Source organism: Sinocyclocheilus grahami, unplaced genomic scaffold (genome assembly GCF_001515645.1).
Source record: "Sinocyclocheilus grahami isolate Dianchi unplaced genomic scaffold, SAMN03320097.WGS_v1.1 scaffold772.1, whole genome shotgun sequence".
In the NCBI taxonomy this organism is placed as follows: Eukaryota; Metazoa; Chordata; class Actinopteri; order Cypriniformes; family Cyprinidae; genus Sinocyclocheilus; species Sinocyclocheilus grahami.
The window spans coordinates 588,095-613,951 of record NW_015505951.1 but is presented as its reverse complement, the minus strand read 5'-3'; the positions used below and the strand labels follow the sequence as shown (position 1 = coordinate 613,951).

At 36.4% G+C, this 25,857-nt stretch overlaps 3 protein-coding genes across 4 annotated transcripts in view; 2 read left to right on the top strand and 1 right to left on the bottom strand.

Moving 5' to 3' along the window:
• Positions 1-957, top strand: part of ist1 (IST1 factor associated with ESCRT-III) — a 9,548-nt gene extending 8,591 nt beyond the window's left edge. Inside the window, exon 11 of the mRNA XM_016245862.1 lies at positions 924-957. Within this exon, the coding sequence (XP_016101348.1) occupies positions 924-957 (34 nt within the window). The remainder of the gene's footprint in view (positions 1-923) is intronic.
• A 95-nt stretch (positions 958-1,052) lies between these two features.
• On the bottom strand, positions 1,053-13,551 carry pkd1l3 (polycystic kidney disease 1-like 3). Its single transcript, XM_016245861.1, has 19 exons — positions 13,227-13,551; positions 11,938-12,060; positions 11,679-11,791; positions 11,198-11,260; positions 10,216-10,353; positions 9,990-10,093; positions 9,792-9,909; positions 9,283-9,411; positions 8,826-9,045; positions 8,531-8,712; positions 8,207-8,442; positions 7,351-7,485; positions 6,649-6,851; positions 6,063-6,253; positions 5,819-5,954; positions 4,087-4,282; positions 3,544-3,760; positions 1,173-1,264; positions 1,053-1,092 (listed from the first exon to the last, which is right to left on the bottom strand). The coding sequence occupies exons 1-19, from the start codon at positions 13,549-13,551 to the stop codon at positions 1,053-1,055; spliced, it is 2,961 nt and encodes a 986-aa protein (XP_016101347.1).
• A 731-nt stretch (positions 13,552-14,282) lies between these two features.
• dhodh (dihydroorotate dehydrogenase) lies at positions 14,283-23,976 on the top strand. 2 transcript variants are annotated; one of them, XM_016245897.1, is made up of 9 exons: positions 14,283-14,377; positions 15,027-15,239; positions 15,831-16,030; positions 20,741-20,823; positions 21,081-21,268; positions 22,380-22,493; positions 22,581-22,734; positions 22,873-23,032; positions 23,131-23,976. In XM_016245897.1, the coding sequence occupies exons 1-9, from the start codon at positions 14,360-14,362 to the stop codon at positions 23,210-23,212; spliced, it is 1,212 nt and encodes a 403-aa protein (XP_016101383.1). In that variant the 5' UTR covers positions 14,283-14,359; the 3' UTR covers positions 23,213-23,976. The 2 variants fall into 2 exon arrangements, with proteins under 2 accessions (XP_016101383.1, XP_016101384.1); XM_016245898.1 differs by lacking the exon at positions 23,131-23,976 and having other exon boundaries at positions 22,856-22,931.
• Positions 23,977-25,857: the final 1,881 nt, after the last annotated feature.

Genomic DNA, 25,857 nt, shown 5'->3' with positions numbered 1-25,857 from the left:
GTAAGATTTGACTGTTTAAAGTGTCAATGTCTCAAGTGTTGTTTTGGCTGCGTTCTACTTGGTTTTATAACACTAATTTGTGTTCTCTCTTCTCAAATCACCCAAATACAAATCTGGCAGTGTTTAGGTATGTTTGATACTGACTTTAGCTTGCACTGAAAACATATCTGATGCCATGTAATAAAGTCTATTTGCTCATAACATACTTCTCACCCAAGTAAATGATTCATTTAATGAGTAATCTTCTTTTTTTATATATACTATAACTATAACAAGTTTTTCCATTAATTAATACAGCATGAATACATATAAATGAATATATATATATATATATATAAATTTTTTTTAATAAGCGTTTGGCTGTACTTGGGATGTTACTCGATTTTAAAACCACTAGAGGGTGAAGTAACACTAATAATAATCTATTACTGTTTTTCTCATTCGCTTTATTCTGCTCTCAAATGAGATTTCCCCCACATAACAACAAGATCTCTGAAAACGTGTATTGTTCACGCAAGATTAGAATTTTTATCCTATTAAGCAAATTGCACGTGTTTTGCCATGTGTGCAAACGTGTAATATATACTATATGCACTTGGCTTGTTCAAAAAAAATATATATATTAATTCTCAGTGGAACTGTCATACTCTTCACAACTTTTAAAAATAGTTTCATGTGAGGCTAGACATGTAAAATGTATTGATTTTCTCAGTAAACTTTTACCTACTGTTGAAAAAGCTTGGCGTGGTACACAATAGCATTAATCTAGTCAGTGTCAACAAAGTAGAACAAAATAATTTTGTCCAGCACAGCTCTCATGATAGGGAAAAATAATACATTGATATTACATATTTCAGTGTTGTTATATAAATTATATTGCAAGGTCATATTTTGTGTATAATATAATTATTTCTTCACACAAGCCTTCCCAAATACTCTCATCTGAGGGACTGCTAGAGACTGGGTTATTCTGGCATATGAACTTCTGTAAAAGGGCTGAGATTGCCACATGCACATCATTGAGCCTGCATTTGGGGCGATTCATTCACATGCTAGATAATGAGCAGTTTGGACAGCTCCAGCTCTCCCGTTCTGGTTTGGAGGGGAGGATGAGGTGCACAGGGACATGGGACACAGCCCCACTGCCTGTGAGCGACCCTTCAGGATCTCACCTCTGTGAAGTATAAACACACAGACCCAGAGGAGATTTCAGAGGCCAGGCATAGTGAGAGAGCGTCTGCATGTGACTGCTAACAAATGTGGCCTGAAGCAGGACACAGTGAGAGAACATAGTGACGGATGAGTGGATGTACAAGTGAGGCAATGACACACCTTCCTAAAAATAGTGAGCTGTAGAGAAGGTGGGGGAAGCATCGTCAGCTATTAAAAATAACCTTGTGCGAATCTCAATTTGACAGTTTTTTAAGTGACATTATTGCCATAATCTATTAGAAAAGCCTTTTTTCTGATTTGGTCAGAAAACAAAAGTAAAGAAAAACCTGAGTGTGCTAAACTATAAATAATGTCAAATTAAAAGTTTTACTTTAAAATGCATTTTGTTTGAATAATATTTTGTTGCATTTTAAAGAAGTACACTTTTTAATGTATTGACTAACATACTAAAGCACATGTAAAGTACGTTATTCAACATTACAGCATTTAGAGGTTAATTCATATATTTTAAATGTACTAAATTCCAACTTCATCATTTACAAATATTGTGTTAAGTGTAAATATATTTCAACAGAAATTACATTAAAGTATACTTTAGTTTACCATAAATGCTTAATGCTTGATGTCAAATCTGACACAATGCATTTTTAAGCTCTGGCAGAGATTACGTTTTGACAAGTTTTTCCACACAAAGCTTTTATGGTGCTATTTTACAATTTTTTGGTCTTGACAGTCTTTGGTCACTGCATGCTGTTGTTGTTGTGTGAAAAAAATAAAAAACTGGTGTATGAACATTCTTCGGTGTTCCTTTTGTATTTCAGAAGAGAATGACAGACATTTGTCATATTTGGGTGAGCTATTCCTTAAAGGAACACTCCACTATTTTTGAAAATAGGCTCATTTTCCAACTCCCCTTGAGTTAAACAGTTGAGTTTGACCGTTTTCGAATCCATTCAGCCGATCTCCGGGTCTGGCGGTAGCTCTTTTAGCTGTAGCTTAGCATAGATAATTGAATCGGATTAGACCGTTAGCATCTCGCTCAAAAATGACCAAAGAGTTTCTATATTTTTCCTATTTAAAACTTGACTCTTCTGTAGTTACATCGTGTACTAAGTCCGACGGAAAATTAAAAGTTGCGATTTTCTAGGCCGATATGGCTAGGAACTATACTCTTATTCCGGGTAATAATCAAGGAACTTTGCTGCCATACCATGATATGATATTACGCAGCGCCTGAAAATAGTCCCCAGTATGCTCCCTGTGCAAGCAGGTTGTCACGTTGGTTAGGTTGACGGAAGTTATGCTGCGTTCAAGTCCTCCTGGGATGTTCGTACTTACGAGTTGACAAGTCGTAATTATGACGTCAGGTGCGTTCAAGTCAGTTTAGTTGGCACAAGATGGCGGTGTACCTCCTTTTAATAAATTACAAGAAAATACAACAGGGTCTGTATTTCATTAACTAGCTGCGTAACAAGAACATGACCAATTTAAGTTAATAGGACAACTAAACTATCAATTTAAACAAAAATTTACCGTCAACTACAGACGTTGCATCCATCGATTCCGCCATGTTTCTCATTGACACGCCCCCAACTCGGAAACTCGGGGCTTAAAGAAAATTTTGAGTTTTCCCACTCTAATAACGACTTTGTGGTGGCATTCATGTGCGTTCAACTCGTAAATACGATCTATCCGACATGACTTGAACGCACCATTAGCCTATTTTTAGGTGCTGCGTAATATTTACCGTCAACTACAGACGTTGCATCCATCGATTCCGCCATGTTTCTCATTGACACGCCCCCAACTCGGAAACTCGGGGCTTAAAGAAAAATTTGAGTTTTCCCACTCTAATAACGACTTTGTGGTGGCGTTCATGTGCGTTCAACTCGTAAATACGATCTATCCGACATGACTTGAACGCACCATTAGCCTATTTTTAGGTGCTGCGTAATATCATTGTGCCTGCTGCACCCATGGTACGGCAGCAAAGTTCCTTGATTATTATGCCGGAATGAGAGTATAGTTCCTAGCCATATCGGTTTAGAAAATCGCAACTTTTCATTTTCCGTCGGTCTTAGTACACGATGTAACTACAGAAGAGTCAAGTTTTAAATAGGAAAAATATAGAAACTCTTTGGTCATTTTTGAGCGAGATGCTAACGGTCTAATCAGATTCAATGATCTATGCTAAGCTGCAGCTAAAAAGTGCTACCTCCAGACCCGGAGATCGGCTGAATGGATTAGAAAACGGTAAAACTCAACTGTTTAACTCTAGGGGAGATGGAAAATGAGCCTATTTTCAAAAGTAGTGGAGTGTTCCTTTAAAGTCTTTTCTTCTCTTGAGAAAAAGACCCCACTGGTTCTTACCTTAAGGGGCTGCAAGATGAAGATGCTTTGGACGAGAGATAATGTAAGAGTGATGACCCACTGTATGGAAGATTCCCTTCCATACTGGAAGCCATAAAGCAGGGTAAAGAAGGTGGAAATACCACTCATGGCAAAAAGCAGGAACCAACCAATAAAGAGAAACCACCAAGGCAACCACCAACCCTGTTTCTTCTTCTGCACTTGCACAGATGGTTGGCTGGAACAACAACAACAAAAACAAAATCTGTTTTAATAGAAGAAACAGGATTCTTGCATTTCTGCTAAGCAGAACATCTGCTTATTATTGTATATTTCAAAGAACCAGCTCTAGCCACTAAACAGTTCAGGTGTTGAATTGATACTGATAGTGAAATACAGACTAGTAATCGATCAGAAAGGTTGAGAAGAAAATAAAAAGATTGTGAGATTAGAAAGAATATGGAAGGACAAAGAGATCCTAAAAGGTCTTGAGTTTCTTGTAAAAATGAATCATCTTTTTAATACATGTACAATATGAGTATCTGCAGAGGTGACAGTCCTGACCTTTGGGAAGCGTGCTGGAGAGTAGCCATTTCAGCCTTCTTCAGCAGGACACTGACTGTCCCGCGTGCCTGCCGAAGCTCCTCGTTAAGGAAAAAGCCCTTTTCTCCCACATGCTCCAGCAGGTTAGAAATGTGGCTCAGTGAATAGAACACAAAGCGGCTGCAGTACGACCAGTGAGGATCACCAACATTTTCCACTGAATGAGAACACACAACAGAGCTATGATGAGTCTTCGTACAATAAAAAACATTTACAAATATTTCTGATGAAGGATTACTTAATATTAAGCATTATGTCACATTACAGAAAAACATATTTAAAGTTTAAAATACAGCTACTTATTTTCATTGTAGTCCTTTATTTTGCAAAATTACTTGAATTAAAATCAACCTGAAATAAAAATACTTAAACTTGATTTATTTTAGTTAGTTAACAAAGCAACTAACTAAACTTTTAAAACTTTTTAGTTATAAAACTATATACATTTTTTTTTTCATATTTAAAAAAATTATAAAATGACAAAGGCACACCAAAATTGATAAAACTTTTAAATAAAAATGGAAAATATAAAATAAAAACTAATTCGAAATATTAATAAAAGCTGCAAGCGAATCTCAATGACACTAAAATAACACTGATTTGTTTTGAGTATGTGTATCATTAATGAATGACATTGACATAATGCCAAATATTAAGAACACATAGAAAAGAAATAATACTGATCAAGCAACCTTGCATAATCTGAAGGACGTCATTCACTTTACTCAGGGCCCAGAAAAGATCGCCACTGGTCTCAGGCCGTATCTCTTTGGCAGCCAGCATGTTTTTGGGGCTTTTGCTCAGATTATTTAACAGTCCTACGGTTTCCTAAGAGTAGGAACAGAACATTCACTTACATGGAAGGACAAAGAGATCCTAAAAGGTCTTGAGTTTCTTGTAAAAATTAATCATCTTTTTAATACATGTACAATATGAGTATCTGCAGAGGTGACAGTCCTGACCTTTGGGAAGCGTGCTGGAGAGTAGCCATTTCAGCCTTCTTCAGCAGGACACCGACTGTCCCGCGTGCCTGCCGAAGCTCCTCGTTAAGGAAAAAGCCCTTTTCTCCCACATGCTCCAGCAGGTTAGAAATGTGGCTCAGTGAATAGAACACAAAGCGGCTGCAGTACGACCAGTGAGGATCACCAACATTTTCCACTGAATGAGAACACACAACAGAGCTATGATGAGTCTTCGTACAATAAAAAACATTTACAAATATTTCTGATGAAGGATTACTTAATATTAAGCATTATGTCACATTACAGAAAAACATATTTAAAGTTTAAAATACAGCTACTTATTTTCATTGTAGTCCTTTATTTTGCAAAATTACTTGAATTAAAATCAACCTGAAATAAAAATACTTAAACTTGATTTATTTTAGTTAGTTAACAAAGCAACTAACTAAACTTTTAAAACTTTTTAGTTATAAAACTATATACATTTTTTTTTTCATATTTAAAAAAATTATAAAATGACAAAGGCACACCAAAATTGATAAAACTTTTAAATAAAAATGGAAAATATAAAATAAAAACTAATTCGAAATATTAATAAAAGCTGCAAGCGAATCTCAATGACACTAAAATAACACTGATTTGTTTTGAGTATGTGTATCATTAATGAATGACATTGACATAATGCCAAATATTAAGAACACATAGAAAAGAAATAATACTGATCAAGCAACCTTGCATAATCTGAAGGACGTCATTCACTTTACTCAGGGCCCAGAAAAGATCGCCACTGGTCTCAGGCCGTATCTCTTTGGCAGCCAGCATGTTTTTGGGGCTTTTGCTCAGATTATTTAACAGTCCTACGGTTTCCTAAGAGTAGGAACAGAACATTCACTTACAATAATATAACATTTTGCTCACAAGTGTGTATTATTGCAGAAAGCAATTATTATGCTTTGGAATTATTTCTGCAAGAACCTTTATGATAGCGTTCATAGAAACAGCAGCAGCCGGTGTTGTTTTCTTGGAGGTGCCAGCCTTCCCTTTGTTCAGGAGAATGCGTGGTTTGATGTGTCTGAAGATAGTAATGATCAGGATGTTGATGGGGAACATGAAAAGACCGCTCTCTATGGCTACCATGAACTCCTGCCATGTCAGTTCAAAAGAGCCTGTAATATCCAAGAAAATAGTTTGTGTACATTTATTAAAGTAAATACTATTATTAGGGGTAATTCACCCAAAATGAAAATTATATTACTATGGAAGTCAATGGCTACAGAAGCTCTTTAGGACCCACATTGTTAAAAAAATCTTCTTTTGTGTTCAACAGAAGAAGGAAATCCATGCAGGTTTTGACTAACTAATATTATTATGCTTTTTTTATATATTTATATGCTTATGTGTAATGAATAAGCAACTGAACAAAACATGCTCCCTCAAAGCATGACTCTCTCAAACATGACGCATTGCATAAAAATACCCGAGTGGTGTTGAGAGTGAGGCGTCGCATTTGTGCATTACATAATTTTAGAAAATGAAAAATTCCGCAGGGAAGTTTTCTGACCTATCTTTAGAAGGACAGGAGACTCTTCATCAACAGGAAGGTTCCAGAACATGATGTTAATGGCCATGGTGCAGAGCAGCAGAGACATGCAGCAGGACACTCTCTGAACACGCGTGAAAGGACTGCGCCGTGGGGGGTCCACGATCGACACCCAGATGTGCTCATCCCGGAAGCCAGAAGATGTCCGGGTCTGGAAGATATTGCTGGGATGGGGGTTTGTAGGGAGGGTAAATTATTATTGAAAAACACTTTAAGAAGTTCTCTAAAGCTTGGCTGTTTCTTGTTGTTTTAAAGGCTTATAGAAAATGTTGTACTGAATATAGTGCTGATATATATTATTTTCATAAACCAGTTCAATAAACAAAAAGTAAGTTACATTTCAGATCAAAATGTTCTAAATCTTCTAAATCTAAATGAAGCCAAACAATACTATCAATTATTATTCTTGACCTAATGTTCAGAGTGTAATGAGCAATAAGATAAAGAGTGGTTACTTTGAAGAAGTTGAAATGATAAAAGTACTTTTAATTTGATTCATTTGATTTGCTGGTCACTACATCATTCCCATTCTTCCAATAATGCTATTTCATAATTTTGACGACCTTACTATTCAAACGCGCGTTCAAACGTTCGACTGGTAGTGCAGGTATAGCTTTAATAATTAGATGTAGTTTCTTTGAGAATGTAAGTTCAAGTTTTTACCCAAAGCTTGCAACTTCATTCATGTTAGCTGAGTTGAAGGTCCTCTTGCATATTTCACCTCTCAGCCAGGTGGAGCACAGAAAGTATGTGACCTCCTGCGTCTGTAAATCCTGCACCATGATTCTGTCCAAGTACCTGATGGAACATTTTGTGATGTGAGACATTTGCAACCTAATTCATTCAGCAAACGGACATTTTAAACGTCCTAACTATTTGTAGTTCTAGAATCCTGAAACCTTTTACCTGTAGATGGATTTTACCATCTAGTCTAATTAATTCTAGTTTGTCTTCAAGGATGACTGTGACATAAGTAAAGCATACTGGTTTAAGTTAAAGACTAGGTGTTGTGGTGACTGAAGAAAGTTCTCTTCATAAGATCAAATGACCATTATATTTTACTTGGAAATGCACTTCAGTGGCTGTTTTAAATAAAAGGGAATGTGATTTTACTTGTTAGCTCAACTAGGAAAAAGAAATATCTTCATATTCTGGGGCCGGATTCAAAACATTCTTAAGAATAGCATTCTCAACTACCATTTTCTTCTTCTTCTTTTATTTTATTTACAAAAATCTTTTTCTGGTGATACTTATTTTTTAAAGATACATACAAAGTTTTAAATAATTGCTCTTAGGGTTATGAACATCTTTATCTTAAGGGCCTTCTTAACATTTAAGAAGCAACTTTAAGAAGAAAGATTTTTGTGAATCTGGCCCCTTATGTCCAAAAATGGTTTCATCACTCTATGAATGTAACTGGGATTTTGTCAGCTGTTTTAAACTCTGTGTTTGGTCAGTGCACCTCTTTCCTTAACAAGCCACATGAGTGTGTTAAGCAGGAGAGTAAATGTTAGTATACTGTACCGTTCTGAGAGCTTTGCGGTCTGCATACCAGGCCCACATTACAACCACCAGAAAGAGGGCAAAGAAGCAGCTGAGTAAAACCACCACTATATAGTTCTCATTTACTGTGGCAAACAAAGCTGCCGTCTGGGACAAATCAACTTGGTTGGGCATCACGAAGAAGGAGCTCCCAAAGAATGTTGTGTGGTTGCACAAACAGTGAGTTAGGTTCGGCATTGTATTGGGACCAACCTTTGGATAGACATGATATCACAAACATCATGAAAAGACTGTATATTAAATGAACATTATTAAATGAGCAACTATTATGGAGTCTTACCATGCAGCCCTCTCTACTCCAGGCTCCAAGGTTGGTATCCCAAAACAGGCACTTGGTTACAAAAACTGAGACTTTAAAGGTCAGCAACTCACTTGGGGAGTAATCAGTTGGTAATACCGCCACCTTCCAGGCCCCCTCAATTCCCTTTGTCATTTCAGGGGTGATCAGCCAGCGATAATTGTCTGTTGCACAAAAAAAATGCAGGGGAAAGGTTAATCTCTTTCTAACAGTAGCAACAGTCTTTGAATAATACATGTGAACTTTTCATTTTATTCATTTATTTTCCAAACTTTACCTTTGTAGGTTATAATAGTGCTTTGATTCAAATAGGTGGCGTTTGCCTCCTCTGGTGGGTACAAAGTCACACGGAGAGTTACGTTTCGATTTGGCAGTGCTGTTACAACCAAAGTCATATTCACATCTGAGATGTTGAATGTTGAGGTGATAGTAAACCCTGGTTTCCAGGTTATATCCACAACTTCAGGCTCAGGGGCTTCAGGCCGAGGCAGATATATCTGTACAGAGAGAATCATCAGTAACTACTTAATTCAATAAAAAATTTGTAATGCTCTTATCACACTGCTTATTGTTTCAAAGCAGCTTTACAGAGAATATTGCCTTACAAATCTCATAGAGCAATTCAAATGCTTCTGTGTTCAATGTTCACATATTTGAAATTGATGAAGTGAGCTCAATATGGTTCTCTAACTAATGAGTAACAAAAATGAGTTCAGTTACGTATTTGCTTTCACCTCAATGTTCTGTGGAAGATTTGCTAATTTGAGTGTAGAGCTTCCATTCTGCAAAGTAAAGCTGCAAGTTGTTCCAGTGATGCTTTCGTTGGACTTGGTTTCCAATGGATTCTCTTTAAATTGGAAGAGCTGTAATGATAAAGTTTTATCAGCTTTAAAGCATGATCTTGACTGTGAAAAGATTGGTCTATAATGGTCTATATATGACAGAAGAGGGGTTAAAAATGATAAGACTGCTTGAACATGTCAGCAAAAAAAATAAAAAATAAAAAATTTTAGAGGCAAAGCAAGTTACAGGATTATTATGAAGAAAGACTTTTTTTTGTCTCTTTTGGAATAATGTGCACTGATGAATCAAGCACAATAAGACCAGAAATGTGTGCTATATTAAGAAAGTAAATGGAATTAATTTAGTTTTTAGACTGACCACTGTAAAAAATATTAATATTTACATTCTGAAAATAAATATGTAGCTGATTTTATGACTTGGGACTTTGATGTTAGCAAACCTGCACATTGACATTCCCTGTAGGCAGCTGTCCAGTCATTGCAGTAAGAGATGGAAGTTGACAAAATCCTCCATCTATTGGGCCAATGATTTTTCCACCCAGGGTGCTTGAATCTTGCCTATGGAGACACAGCTATACATTAAATACGAACCATTGCATATGATAACATAGGTCAGTAATCAGTCAACTAATAATGACCTTGTGACATAAATAGTGCCTGTTGGAAGCTCCTTGACAATGTTACCGTTATCAGTCAGAGCCTTTCCGTAAATGTAGCCGGCAAGAGTGATGAGTTCCTCAAGCTGTTAAAAAAAAAAGAACTATTCACAGTTGAAAAGCTATAACAATGTAAAGCATTTGTCTAGAGAGACATAATCAGCCTCAAAATCATTTGATCCATTGATAACTTGACCACTTGACTTACATCATCCATGTTGTCAGGTTCACACTCTTGTGAGTACAAAAGCATGGCCGTAGTGCTGTTCATAATTTCATCAGTCTGGACTTGATTCATTATAGCATTCGTTTGAAGATGACCATATATGTTTTGCAGGTATTTGATCTATCCGATAAAGAAGTAATAGAGAACAATTTACTCACATCCTGTTTTTGCAGAGTTAGATGTGTTCCTAGGTCAACATATTTTGTTGACCCTGGAGCAACATTTTAATCCAAAAATGTAGTCTTGACCATATCCCTACACCTAAACCTAACCTTAACCATGAGTAATCCCTAAAATCAGAGGAAATGATAGATGAATGACACTGATGTACAAGCACCAAACACTGATTGTAAGCCTAAACTTCACAAAAACTATAAACTGGTTCTTCAAATCTGATTGGTTAATAACAATGTTGTTCCAGGGTCAACAAAGATGTTGATCCAGGAACATGTCGCACTTGGTAAAATCAGATTCTGCAACAAAACAAGCTACATCGATACATCAGTGTGTCGTGCTGAAAATAAATGGAATTATAAATGAAAAATGATGGTTTAAAGATTACGAAGCAATGAGAATATTGTCATTGGTGTTATGCAGGGATCAACAATAAGGATGGTATGTTTGCCCAGGACCAGTGTTAGAGAGTTTCAGGCCAGCTAAATGAACTCTTCTTTGCTGGGTTGTCACTACATTTACTTTTGTTGATTATGTATGCATGGCAGACTTGCTGGCTTGCACAAATGAGGATATTGAAAATCAAAAGCTTGGTAAATATTTTTTAAAAGTGTATGTATAATGAAAAATATTTCTACACTACTATTGAAAATTTGAAAGGCCGCTACAAATCTGATATGCTAGACCAACAGAAAAAAATAAATAAATACTTCAGCCTGATTATTAATTACTATGTGCAATAATGTAATGTATTCATAATTAGTCTTGTATAATATAATGCATGAATCACCTTATTTTCCTTTGATAGTACTTCTGTTGCTGTCTCCAAATCCTTCAACATTGTTTTGGCATTCTGCAAGATTGACAAGAAGGGTTAAAATGATCACGAGTTCATGAATTGTTGTTGAGATTATAATTTACTCTGTATGTCATAAACTCTTCCTACGTCCATTTTTTAAATTTAAGGATATTATTCACACAATGTTTGATTATGGTCCAGTCCATTATAGAAATATCAAGTAGTTAACTTCTTTACAGTCGTAAACCAGTTCAGATGAAACGAGCAAGCTCAAGATGCCGAGTGGTCTTGTATATCACTAATTTCTACAATGAAATTGATCTTTGTTCTTTTTTCATACCCTTATCCCAAACTCTACCTTTCCTTTTCCCCTTTATTTTCTGAGGCCTGCTTTCATAAAACAGTTCTGAAGAGACCACTTTACGGAAATAAAACATAGGACTATATTCTTTTACTGAATAACTTCACCAACCTCCAAAAGCACAACAGTGTTTCCTATGTTGTTTTCCAGTGACGTCAATGTGTCAGTAAGACTTCTGCGGCTCCTTTTGTTTGCTTCACTTGATGTCAGATGTGTATTTAAAACTGTAACGGCATAACTACATTACATTCTGTTCCATATTTAAAAGAAAGTATGTAGTAAGCAATCTCATTTCTGTGCTGTCCAGTTATTCTGATTCACATCATCATACAATGTTGTTTTATGTTATGTCTGTGATTTGTTTCTGTACCTCGCGTGCAGAGGGAGCTAAAGCTCATGCTGCAGTCGGGTGTGGTCACCAGCTGAAATGGATCTTTGACCATATAGGTGCAAGCTAAGTGATCTTTACTGACATTACTGACAGGTTCAAATCCTGTAAACACACCCAAACATATATAAGAAAATCTCCATGAATGATATAGTGTCATTTATTTCATTGCCATAGACTCTTGAGGCAAGAATTCTAGGAAAAATAAGGTTCTTTAGTTGCTCTTTACACCTCCTTGGGATAAGCAAAGAATATTTATCTTGAGTTGTATTACTACATGGTTCTTTGGAGATTAAAGATATTTGTGACCCTGGACCACAAAACCAGTCTTAAGTTGCACGGGGATATTTGTAGCAATAGCCAAAAATACATTGTATGAGTCAAAATTATCGATTTTTCTTTTATGCCAAAAATCATTAGGATATAAAGATCATGTTCCATGAAGATATTTTGTAAATCTCCTACCGTGAATATATCAAAACTGAATTTTTGATTAGTAATATGCATTGCTAAAGACTTCATTGGGACAACTTTAAAGGCGATTTCTCAGTATTTCGATTTTTTGCACCCTCAGATTCCAGATTTTCAAATAGTTGTATCTCAGCCAAATATTGTCCTATCATAACAAACCATACATCAATGGAAAGCTTCTTTATTCAGCTTCCAGATCTCAATTGTATCTCAATTTCAAAACATTGACCCTTATGACTGGTTTTGTGGTCCAGGGTCACATATAGCATCTTATTGGTACTAATTGAACCTTTATTTTTAGACAAAGCAGTATGTTATGAACAGCATGATGCCTGCTAAAATACTGCACTAACATCAGTTTGCCCTGCCTAATCAAATTAATTCCTTCATACAAACTCCAGGAAGTCATTGGAATACCAAACTTGGTCATACTTTAGTTTGGTTCTCACTATTACTACTTTTGCCTTAATAATCTCATAATTTGCTTCATATTAATATTTATTACGGTAGCTGTTCAGTTTAGGTATATGGGGCAGAGATGTAAAATATGGCTATTTTATTTTATTTCCAATATGCTGCATGCTAATAAGCAACTAGTTAATAGTGAGAATTGGTCCCTAAACTAAAGCGTAACCCAAAACTTAAATCAAAAGCTCTCATGAGACAAGATGTAGCTTGTTACATTTAATACCATCTATCAGTACTTTCTATTTTAGGCACAGGTTTGACTTTCCTTGTTATATAGTAAGGGCAAAGAAGTATAGACAATCTACAGAGAGAAAACTGTGAACTTTACTCACGACTGATGGAATTTTTATACATCAACTCCCGACTGACCCACCACGGTCCAGTTTCTGTGTACTGGGTTTGTACGAGCTCCTTAATCTCAACATTCAAGTCCCTTAGAAGATGTCCCCCTTGTTTTTCACAGCTCTCATGGGCTTCAGCCCATGGCATGGATTCCTGAACAAACTCATACGCTATTCCCTCATGAATTTCCAGAATTCTCCTGCCATAATCATCTTTCTCATGTCCACTTTCTTCTGATTCATCCTTACAAGTCGTAAGAGGCATCAAAAAAATTGATATCCAACAATAAACAAGCACTTGCTTTGAGAAAGCCATGACTGATAATAGCTGAAAAGCAACCTTCAGTCTAGGAAAGTTTGTGTGGAATAAAAAACAGGGAGCCTATGTACATCTTAGGCAAATCTGAAATCTCACTTTGTGAAAACAGTGAATGTGAACTAACTTCATTAGGGAAATGGGAGCAGGCACTCAAATACATGCAAAGTCTGACTTTAAACCAAGACTCCCCAAAAGCCTCCAATACATTGTTATCCATGATCACAGATTTGTGAAATAAAGACATTTTGATTTTAAGTCACACTATCCTGTGCAGTGATGATGGAAAAGAGTTCTTTGTCATTCTCTGTATTACTAATTACTTAACACTGTATAATAGAAAAATAAGGAAAAGCACACTGTAAAAGTACTTTGGCAATACTGATGGAAATTCCATGGAATTTTAATATATTCTGTAGAACAATATAAAAAAAGTTATGGTTTAAGTACTCGCTGGTCCTAAAACATGAAACGTTTTCATACTTCGAAAAAGATATCATTTTAGTACTAAATATATTGAGTAATAAAATATTTGATTAAAATATTATATTCGTATACGTCTATTACACGTCTCTCTTTTACCCAGTGCAACATACACTGAGCTTAAAATTGTCAAAATTAACATTGTTGAATTTTACAGTAGTTCCACTCAATTAACTGTTCATATCACACGTTTAGTTGTGTTATATAACAAACATCTCAAATTAATGTCGCTCTCAGGGGCTCGCCTCTACTTCATTCTCGCGAGATTTCGTTCAGGAAGTGAACAGCGAACACGTGGTTTGGATGCTGGTGTTACACAACACTCATGGCGGGACGACTGAAGGTGAATAAGCGATGCATCGCTGTTCTTTGATAAAGTTTTGTGTTTTTTTTAAAGTGTCGCCAGATCAAGCAGAGCATGCATTTACAGATAAATAAGTTGCACTTTTTTTTGGCACAGTTTTGCGTCTTACGTTGAATCAGCTCCCGATTTTCCCAGTTTGTGTGAATATACAATTACAGTAAGCCCTCTGTAATCAGGAGAAAAGTCTCAGTTTATTTGATTGCTATGGTAACTTTAAATGCATTACACACAAAAACAAGTAAATAATAAAATAAAAAAAATCCGGGATAATACCTTGGGTATTTTTGACATTGAAATATCACAAAATATATGAATATGGTGACATTCAGTTCTATGGTATTAACGTTACATGGCATTGTATCACCATTGATCCATCCATCCATAGTGCTGACCTAGGATTTTTGTAAAGGTAAAGGTTTTATGGTGGTATTTTAGTGGATACTTACAAATCCTGTAATATATGCACATTTCTTTGATGAGCCTAACTTACATATTCAGTTTTGAGCTTTAGTGCACGTTTAGAGTGTGTGCTTGGGATTGTTTCTTTTAAAATGGGGCACTATCTTTTTTATGGTAGAACAAAAGTGTGGTCTCTTGTTGCTTAAGTATCCTCTCTTGATCTTTGCAGAAACAAGCGAAAGATGCCTTAAAGATCATAGGATGTGGAAGTGCCCTGTTCCTGGGATACCTCACAGCCTCCGGAGACGATCGTTTCTATGCCAGTGCCCTCATGCCTGTGCTGCAGAGGTTTGTAGGAGCAGAGACGGCTCATGCCATGGCTGTTCGGGTGATTGGTCTTGGACTTGTGCCTTACAACAACTACAAGGACCCAGCCTCACTGGTCAGTGTGTTAAATATTTGTGATAAATTGCTATATGGATCCTTTTCACAGATTGATGATGCATTTCCATAGTTATTAACATCATAAATCTAGCAGAGTTGTTTTAGATTTTCATTTTTACATTTTAAAGGGTTAAAATTGTGTCATTGATTACTCACCCTCATGTCGTTCCAAACCCGTAAGACCTTCGTTCATCTTCGGAACACAAATTAAGATATTTTTGATGAAATCCAAGCTTTCTGACCCTGCATAGACAGCAACGCAACTGAAATGTTCCCAGACCCAGATAGGTAGTTAGGACATCGGTAAAACAGTCTATGTGACATCAGTGGTTCAACCGTAATTTTACAAATGAGGGAGAATACTTTTTGTGTGCATCGGAAAAATAAAACAATTATTCAACAATTCTTCTCCTCCATTATCAAGACGAGTACCTTTGCACTTAATGCATGCGCGTGATGCTGCTGACGTAGAACATGCATGCGCTAAGCCTTGTTTACGTGCAGAGGAACGCACATGCAAGCGTCGTGATACTCTCTATTTTCAAGGGAAATTTAAATTACAATTTATTTTCACATTTATTTCTATCAGGAAGTGCATGTGATGGGTCAAAAGTTCCAGAACCCAGTTGGGTTAGCAGCAGGCTTTGACAAGCATTGTGAGGCAGTGGATGGCCTCTATAGACTGGGCTTTGGTTTCGTGGAGGTGGGAACTGTGACCCCAAAGGCGCAGGATGGCAACCCAAAGCCACGTGTATTTAGACTGGAGTCAGACCAAGCCGTCATTAACAGGTATGGGTACATTTCTGCTACAAAGACAAACCTACTGTAATATGTCTCCAAGCTCTCAGAATAGAATTTTTGATGTCCATTTTTTTCCTCGAGCACAGTTTTCCAACCTTTGTCTTGGGGATCTTTGGGTTGTCTATAGCCACCTCAGTAAGGTTCACATTCTCCCTCAGCATAAATGAATACACCCCTCTCGGAATTAATCAATTATTCTTTATTTAGAAGACGTTAGGATTATTTGGAGATATAATATTCAAGCAAGTCTGCTTGATCAATTACCAAAGAAGCATTTCAGAATTATTCAGTAAAATAAGATTTTCATATCAAAGTGATAAAATGTTGATTCAAAAATAAGTACACCCACCTGAAATTTGCATAATAAAACTAATACATTTTTATTTTAAATGTATGTTTAGTATATTATTTCATTATTTAAACAGAAAGGCAAATTTGACCAAGAGATAAGTAATTTCTTCACAATTAAAGGTGTTACATAACCCACTGAGTTCTCAGATTTAATGCTGACAACAATGAAACCAGTTGAGAGAAAACTGACAGGAGACTTATTTCTTTGAACGAAAGGAACACCGAGATAAAACAAGGAACTTGTGACGAGGTCCTTGAAATAGCCAGGCCCTCATTTTAAGCTTTTATTTCATGAGAAGTGATTTTGCTAGGAAAAGAGCAGGAGAAATTCCAAGAGTGTGTCTCAAAGCTTGCAAAAGCTATGAAAAGAGTGCCTGTTTCATCTTACACATTAAGGTGCAGAAGTGACATACAGGTGCATCTCAATAAATTAGAATGTCGTGGAAAAGTTCATTTATTTCAGTAATTCAACTCATTGTGAAACTTGTATATTAAATAAATTCAATGCACACAGACTGAAGTAGTTTAAGTCTTTGGTTCTTTTAATTGTGATGATTTTGGCTCACATTTAACAAAAACTTCACAATTTGAGTTGAATTACTGAAATAAATGAACTTTTCCACGACATTCTAATTTATTGAGATGCACCTGTACATGGATGTTGTCCATACCAGAACTACTGTTGCAAAAAATCTAATTTTAGTCTTTTTCAAGGCCCATGTTTACAAAATATAGTCTTGTGGGGATCCATACTCTGGTCTCATGAGACCAAGTAAATCATTTTGGATCTAACAGCATCCAAAATGGCATTGGCATTGCTAGGGGAGGAGTGTAGCGAGAAGTGACTGGTTCCCACAGTGAAGTTCAATGGTAGTAAAGCTCTTATATAGGGATGTATGAGTCTTGAAGGTGCGAGGGACTTGTTCTTTATCAATGCTGTCATGAATTCACACACCGTGTGATGTAATTCAAAAACTTGAAACGGAAGATGCTACTGTCTCCTCATTCCCTGCGTAGTTGGCCATTTTTTTCAGCATAGCAATGACTATACACATTCTCCCAAGGTGAAAAACCTTCTGTGGACAGTTATTTCACCCAACTCTAACACTCTTAAGCAAACGTAGGGGATTTTGCAGAGGCAGTTGAGCAACAAAGACTGGGACATTTAAGGAAGTCATCCTCCAGGAGTTAAACAGGACGGATGTTAAATTTTGTCATGAACTAGTACACTCAATGCCAAGAAGGGTCAGAGTAGTATACTTTATATGCTACTATTATGTACTTTATACTAGTATAAATTTATGGTGGACGCAATACTAGAATATGATACGTTTGTTCAATTTAATCTAGGATGTACTAATTTTTTTGACACTTTATTTGAACAAACATTGACTAATCTACTTATTTTTCATATATTAATTATATTTTCTGTGTTTGTTTTTTTTTTGTATATATTTAAAAAAAAAAATCAATTTTGCCATCTTTCCATGAATTATCTTGGTGATCATTAAGAAAAAAGTATTTTGTATTTGTTCAGAGGGGTGTACTCATTTATGCCGAGTACTGTACTATATTCTGTGAAGAGTATAATGCATAATTTATAGAATAAATTATAGAACCCAACACTTAGCTCTTTTCTTTTGTCTTAAAGGGGTGGTTTTTAACGTTAATTAGTGTGTAATGTTGCTGTTTGAGCATAAACAATATCAGCAAAGTTGCGGCGCTGAAAGTTCAATGCAAACGGAGATATCTTTTAAAATTCTGGCAGTTTAATGCCTACAAAAACGGCTCGTAGGGACTACAAGAAGTTACTTCCCGGGTTTGTGACATCACAAACCCAGATAAACCCCGCCCCCTGGAACACGCAACAAAGGGGGCGAGGCCATAGAGAAGAGGAAGCGTTGTTGCCAGGCTGTTAAATCGAGGGGTGCACGAAAACACATATTTACAGTGGGTACGGAAAGTATTCAGACCCCCTTAAATTTTTCACTCTTTGTGATATTGCAGCCATTTGCTAAAATCATTTCAGTTATTTTTTTTCCCTCATTAATGTACACACAGCACCCCATAAACAATGAGCTCTTCCATTTATACACTTGTTTTCACATAGCTATGAGAAGCGTTATACATGGACGCGCGTGCAGTTGCCGTACCGTATTAAAGCTCTAATCGGGATAAAACCGTATATTAAAAGCTAACAGATGCAGTATCATTTACAAATAACAGTGTATCTAAATGTATGAGACAACAACAAACAAAAAACATACCATTAAAATACTTTCCGTACCCACTGTATATATGAATCATGATTCTGTCATCTAACAATTCTAATGGATTCACAAGTTTCAAAATCAATGTTCTAAAGTGGCGTTCTTAATACTGTTCCTCACGTTGCTCTGCTGCACACTCTCTGCTCTGCATCTCTCTCTCTCTCTCTCTCTCTCTCTCTCTCTTTCAGATCACCAGCTCAGCTCAAACAATGAGCTCTTCCATTTATACACTTGTTTTCACATAGCTATGAGAAGCGTTATACATGGACGCGCGTGCAGTTGCCGTACCGTATTAAAGCTCTAATCGGGATAAAACCGTATATTAAAAGCTAACAGATGCAGTATCATTTACAAATAACAGTGTATCTAAATGTATGAGACAACAACAAACAAAAAACATACCATTAAGAGCCGTGCTTGCACAGGTTCTGCGCGATCCTCTTCACTAATATCCTCTGCATCTCAATCGAGCTCAAATTGATGAGATCTAGACGACGCCATTGTTTACAATACAACCAGAGCACATGCCGCTGAGGTGAGGGGCGGGACATTTAGACGTGCACTAGAGGCGGTTTAGCCAATCATGACACACTGGACTAGCTAACCAATCAGAGCCCATCGTGTATTTCTGAGGGAGGGGCTTCATAAAAGCAGGAAATGATCAGCGCGTTTATCAGAGAAGGGACAGAGCGGTGTGGAATAAAGGTAAATTATGTGAAAAATAATGTTTTTTTTAAAAACAAAGCATTAACACATGTTAGACTGCACCCCATAAACACAATCAAGCCTAGAAAAAAAAAAAAGTCAGCCACCCCTTTAAAAGGAACTAAACATTTTAACTATTAAAATATACTATAAACATTTTTTTGAGTAAGATGGTATTAGCATCTCTGTCACACAAACAGTGTTTATTTTCACCATGGAGAATATGCCAATGAGGTGCAGACGAGTCAGCTTCTCCTGAAGAAAGCTTCCAATTCAGCATTCAGTCATGCACTTTGCTTGTGTATAGCTTTGGTATCGCTGTTATCAGTCTAGTGAATACAGGCTTATTTTTTTAAACTTGTTATATGTTTTTAAATATTTCTGGAACTTCACTACACACTGATACATGTGTTTTTTCATTAATATTCCGTGAAAGTGAATTTTCTTCCAAATGGAAAATATTTGAAAAAGTATATTGAATATGCTTGAACTTAATCTGGATTTCTGGCTGGACAAGGCTTTCTATTTTATAAGTGAATAATGAAAAGAATGTCTTTGGTCTTTTAAATTTGCTCAGGGCTCGACAGCGCGAGCATTTCACTCAGATGTTAACATTAAACAATAAAAATATAATTGATATCAGTCGCACACCAATATCGTCAGCCAGTGTTGTGTACAGATTCTTCACAGGCATTCAAACAAGGGTGGAGTCCCTCCGGATGGAGTAAATGAGTGGCGTTTGTCCATGTTGCAGGTTTTGAATGCCAAATGCTGCTTGCCATTTGAAAGTTGAAGTTTGGACTTTCTCTTTCAAGCTTGTGATTTGAACAAACCCTAACCCACATATTAAACTGTAGCATTACTACTGTTTATGCTACAGATGTGAATGGTGGCTTCAGTAGTGTTATTTTTAAAAGCAATTGTAAAAAGACCCATAGACTTAAACTGATGGAGGGGTCTTTTGACTTTATTCAAAAAGCAACTTCCTAGAAAACTAGTACAACTTTGGGAGCCATCCTGAAAACCTTAGTGACTCTTCAGAAAATGTAAATATCTTTTTTTTTTTATTTTTTTTTTTTATCTTATTGACTTACCTGATATTTAATACCTGATACACGAATACTGTAGTATTACCATAATTCAGTGATGCTGTTAGATGGAAATTATTATTTTAGTTTTCATGATTATCGAACTCCAGTGTCATGGAATTTACATGATACTGCAGTGAATACCATCTGCCATCCTGGTGTGACCACAAACCATGGTAGTAACATGGTACTTTTGTAAATGTAAAATACTTTTGTTTTGTATAGTGTAAATATTTCACCAATAATTCATGTATTATACCTTTCGTGTGGTTTGTGTATTTCAGATATGGGTTCAATAGTTGTGGCCTTTCTGCAGTGCAAGAAAGGTTGAAAGCCAGAAAGAATATCCAATCAGAACTAACAAAAGGTAAATAATAATCACGATTTCCTAATTTTAATTGCATTTACTTTGAAGGCAGTAGGTTTATGTTGTGGACTGGGGATAATGTTCCATATTTTTTTTTTCTCAAGACTGTGAACATATCTTTACATAACATAATTTCCCTTAATGCCTTGGAAATAACGAAGACATTCAGTACTTGTTCCTACTTATTTGAATACATCTGTTCAGCTGTGCCAGGAAAAGTCTTACTGCCCTGTAACAGTATACATTTCCAATATCAGCAGGTAAACCTCTTGGCATCAATCTGGGGAAGAACAAGCTTTCTACAGATGCGGTGTCAGATTATGTGGAGGGAGTGCGGACACTGGGCCCTCTCGCTGACTACCTAGTAGTTAATGTTAGCAGCCCCAACACTCCTGGCCTTAGAGACCTACAGGGCAAGAAAGAACTGCGCCACCTTCTGGACAAGGTAGTTCATCATTTCAGTGATGTAGGGATGGGCAGTACCACACTTTTTAAATTCAATACCGATACAGTACTGTTCTGTTAATGTTCAAAAACAAACAAACAAAAAAATTATTCCATGTAAAGACAAATCACATTGATATACACCAAATGTTGCACAAATATAGGCACAATTAAATAAAAAATCTCTACTAGTAGGTGTAAAATTAATTTGGCATTTTACATTAAATAGTAATATATATTTTAAAAAATTAATATTTTAATATAAATATGAATATTAATAATAAAAAAAAAAAAACATGTATCATATATCATTGGATCTTGCTGTATATTTTTCTACAGGTGAAAAGTAGCATCACACCAAACTATGTTTCATTTCTGCCATTCTGTACATCTCTCTTAGTATAATATTGACATACATGTGACAATTAACCAGAAGATTTTTTGTTGTTGTTGTAAGAATACATTGTTACTTCTCAGTGACCATCAGTGACGAAAGATACCAGTAGTGGTGGGCATCTGTGAAAGCTAACCAGCCAAACGGTGGCAAGTTCTTAACATATAAAATCATAGCAATAACAGAGTAAAAAAGAAGTGATATGAAAAGGAATTGAAGAGTTCAGATGCAAAAGCCTCTAAGTGCCATCTGAAATTTTCTTCTAAAATGAGCATTTTTCTCCTATATTTATTTTCGGCTATTTCACTTTAATTGCATAGAAAAGGACCTATGCATTACCATTAGAGTAAAATCACTGAACCTAAACATAGCAGCCTGATAGCAATGCTCATTTTAGAAGAAAATTTCAGATGGCATTTAGAGTCTTTTGCATCTGAACTCTTCATTGCTGATTAAAGTGTTTAGTATATTTATATACAGCTGTTCAATTAGTCCTATATCATTTCCATGATATCAGTCCACTACATTAAGTCTAGATTTTGTATAAAAGTGAATACTTTTAGCTTCAAAACAAGTGAAATCTGTTTTGTCAGATACAGGTTGCATCTTGCATTTAAAACAAATGAATCCCCAAAATGAGTTATTACTTTGACCTAAGTGTTAGTCAGCTTTATATTTTCTTTTTCCACTCTATCATTTGGTGTTGGTGGTTATTCAGGTGCTTAAAGAGCGGGATTCCTTGCGGAGTGAGAACCGACTGCCGGTGCTGGTGAAGATTGCTCCAGATCTTTCTACACAGGACAAGCAAGACATTGCTGAGGTCATCATGGAGGTCAGTCTTCACAGGATATACGGATTATGTGAACATTTTGTGCCCAATTCATTTAGAAGATAGGAACGTTTTTGTATGTTTTTTCAGGTCGGTGTTGACGGATTAATGGTTTCCAACACCACTGTTTCCAGGCCAGACACTCTAAAAGACCCAAATAAACATGAAATAGGGGGCCTCAGTGGTCAACCTCTGAAAGAGCTGTCCACTCAAACAGTGCGAGAGATGTACACATTGACACAAGGTACCCTTAAATGGCAAAAGGCCAAAGCCATATTTTTGTCTTTTACACATTTCATTTGTGTTTGGAATTTGGACTGCTAGATTGAAATGTACAAAGTGGATTTGGTTAATAAGGAAATAAGCTTGTGTGAGTTTGTAGGGAAGTTACCCATTGTTGGAGTTGGTGGAGTGGCCAGCGGACAGGATGCCCTAGATAAGATTCGTGCAGGAGCCTCTCTGGTGCAGCTCTACACGGCTCTAGTATACCAGGGTCCGCCTGTAGTCAAAAAGATCAAGAGAGAACTGGATGATCTACTAAAGTGAGTATACCTATGTTTTGTTTTCCATTTTTTTCTAGGTATTTAGAAACATAAAGGTATTAAACACATTTGTTCCTGTTTTTGTTTCCTTTTTTTAGAGCGCAAGGTTTTACATGTGTAGCAGAGGCAGTAGGTGCTGATCATAGAGCAACAGAGAAAGCTGCAAAACCACAGACCTAAAAGGAAGGCTCACACACCAGATGTGATGTGTTGTCAGAGAGTTTGGCTGCTCATAATGCTTAACATTCTGCATTTACTGTTGCACATTGGTCTCATTCCACATTTTCTTTTAAGCATCGTTTTGGAGACATTTATGCTATGGTGACATGACTCATGCCTTGTTGGTGTTGTAAATGAATTCTTGGTAATGTAAAAATGCAAATATGAGTGGCTAACATATCTGATATTTTATGCCTGAGTTCAAGAAATATATGAATTTGAATAAATGTTGTGCACTGCTTAAGATTTGCATATAAAATGTAAACTAATCACAGTGGTAATGCATTTGATTTCATTACATTTCAGAAATTGATGACCATGATTTCCATAGGATGAGTTTTATACTGTTTGTGTCTCTAGACCGTGGCTAAATCCATGACATAAAATCCCAACCTCACTCAATTTCTGTGACATACCATTAGATTTAACTAACTTCTCATAATCTTTTTGACTTTAAATTTAAAAACGTTTTGATATTTATAAACCTACAGTAGATATCAGAGTAAGACAATTACCATAGTAAGCATTGCCATCAAAAAGAAAACAATTACTGGTGCTCTTATAATTCCAATTAAAGCAAATGTTGTTCTGAAAACGTTGTACGTGCCACACCTGTCAGGCAGACCAAGCTAAATCCTATACTCTGTCTTAGCCCATTGAAAAAGGCATTACAATTTGCTTTAAGCAAAGCGATACCAGTACACCCTGGGAGGGCAAGTGACTTTGACCAAATGACATTGCAATAAAAATGGCTGTTTATAATGGCATACCACTCTTAATGTTTATATAGTGTAGTATAGTAGTATGCACGATACACACATTTTCTGTTTGCATTCATTAACTGGACGACTTACAGCATTTGGCTAAATGTGCTATATAGTATACAAGTCAACAAATTTCATGTTATTACATACAGTTTCTGTATGTCCTGGCAGCTGATAGGCTTGACATCAGCTTAGATTAAATATGTATATAATATAGAAAATCTTAAGATTTTAAAGGGGTCATCGGATGCTACATGCACTTTTACAAGTAGTTTGAACTGAAATGTGTGTTAGCAGTGTGTACACAACCACCCTATAATGATAAAAATCCACTTTTTTTTTTTAACCTAAAATTTTTACCCCTTTCTCAAATCGAGCCGATCTCCGATGCCTGTCTGTGTGACGTCACAAAAACAGGCCCCTCCCACGATAGTTTGATTGACAGTGGCATTTCAGCACAGACTGGACTGACGTCTTACCTTAGACCCGCCTGAGTGAGCTGTCATCAGTCCGCCATTGTTTCACCGCTGGAGCAGATGTAGACAAGAATGACTCCTAAGCGATTGAGCTGTTCTGTTGTTGGATGTAATAATGAACATAGCATCTGAGCCGCTGAAGACAGTGGATTACGTTTGTTTTTGAAGGGAATGTGGCCTCGATCTACCTAAATGCGTCTGTTCGCGTGAATCATTCGTGATCCAGCTTCACCTACAGAAGAAGTGAGTATAAGGTTGTTTAATGAATCTTTGCAAATCGCCTTTCCCAATAATGTGCTAATTAGCAAGTTTTACGATGAATGCGCTAAAGTAAACAGTCCCTCAGAGAGCGGCTCGGGAGAGAGGGGCGGCAGAGCTCAATAACATTTAAAGGAAATGCTACAAAACGGCTTGCTCTGAAAAGAGCTGTTTTTGACAGGGTAAAAAAGGTGTTTTGTACACTACCATTGAGAAATTTTAACCAAACTATGTTACAGACTTTTCATTAAGACCCTAAAGAATCATATCAACTTGTGGAAAATGGGCATCCGATGACCCCTTTAAAGCAGTGTACATGAAAAATCAGTGTGCTCTGTAAAAGACATCAGGACTATTTTGAGAACATTTAGCTGCAGCATGACCTGAAGGCCTTGAAATGCACAGAGGAAGCTGTATCAGAACTCTTCATGACATCTGTCCATGTACTGAAGCTGAAGCACAGTTGGGTTATGCAAGAACATACTAGCTAGTTTACCACAGATGTAAGCTTTGGAATGGCCTAGTTGAAATCCAGATTTAAATGCTGTGGCAGGGCCTGAAATGAGCAGTTCATACTCGAAAGCCTACAAATCACTGAGCTGAAGCAGTTCAGGAATGGAGTGGGTCAGGAGTGGAACAAAATATTTTTGAAACCATTGTGTGTTGGCAATTGGTAGCAGTTATTGCTGCTAATGGAGACGTAACTAGTTATTGGCTTTATTAAGGGGGCAATCTTTTTTTTCACATTGGATGCTGTATATAACATCAAAGATCAATCATTAAATATATCGCTCAGTCCCATGAAAAAAAACTGTAAGATACATGTCTTTAATACTTTAAATTGTAAAGTACTAAATCTTGAGAAGCTGGAGGCAAAGCTTTATGGAAACAAGACCATAAAATTGGCAGTGCTTAAATGTTACACCTTGCAAATACACACTGCTACTACAGTACATGTGCAGCTAAACAAATCACCATTACCTTTACCTCATGGAAACAAAGACATTGTTTCCATGAGGCAACCAAATCCATTTTTTTTATCCTTGGTTGGATAGGTGTGTTCCCTCTGTTGTGTTAACATTTCCAAATCAACCTGGCCAATCACTGT

What these genes read in the sequence shown, in the direction of transcription:
- pkd1l3 (XM_016245861.1), bottom strand. Translation starts at nt 13,551, where the DNA reads ATGGCTTTCTCAAAGCAAGTGCTTGTTTATTGTTGGATATCAATTTTT. An exon ending in GGCACTATTTATGTCACAAG is followed by an intron (nt 9,910 to 9,989) that starts GTCATTATTAGT and finishes GTGTCTCCATAG; the next exon opens with GCAAGATTCAAGCACCCTGG. An exon ending in CTATGAACGCTATCATAAAG is followed by an intron (nt 5,955 to 6,062) that starts GTTCTTGCAGAA and finishes TCCTACTCTTAG; the next exon opens with GAAACCGTAGGACTGTTAAA.
- dhodh (XM_016245897.1), top strand. An exon ending in ACAAGGACCCAGCCTCACTG is followed by an intron (nt 15,240 to 15,830) that starts GTCAGTGTGTTA and finishes TATTTCTATCAG; the next exon opens with GAAGTGCATGTGATGGGTCA. An exon ending in TGCGCCACCTTCTGGACAAG is followed by an intron (nt 21,269 to 22,379) that starts GTAGTTCATCAT and finishes GTGGTTATTCAG; the next exon opens with GTGCTTAAAGAGCGGGATTC.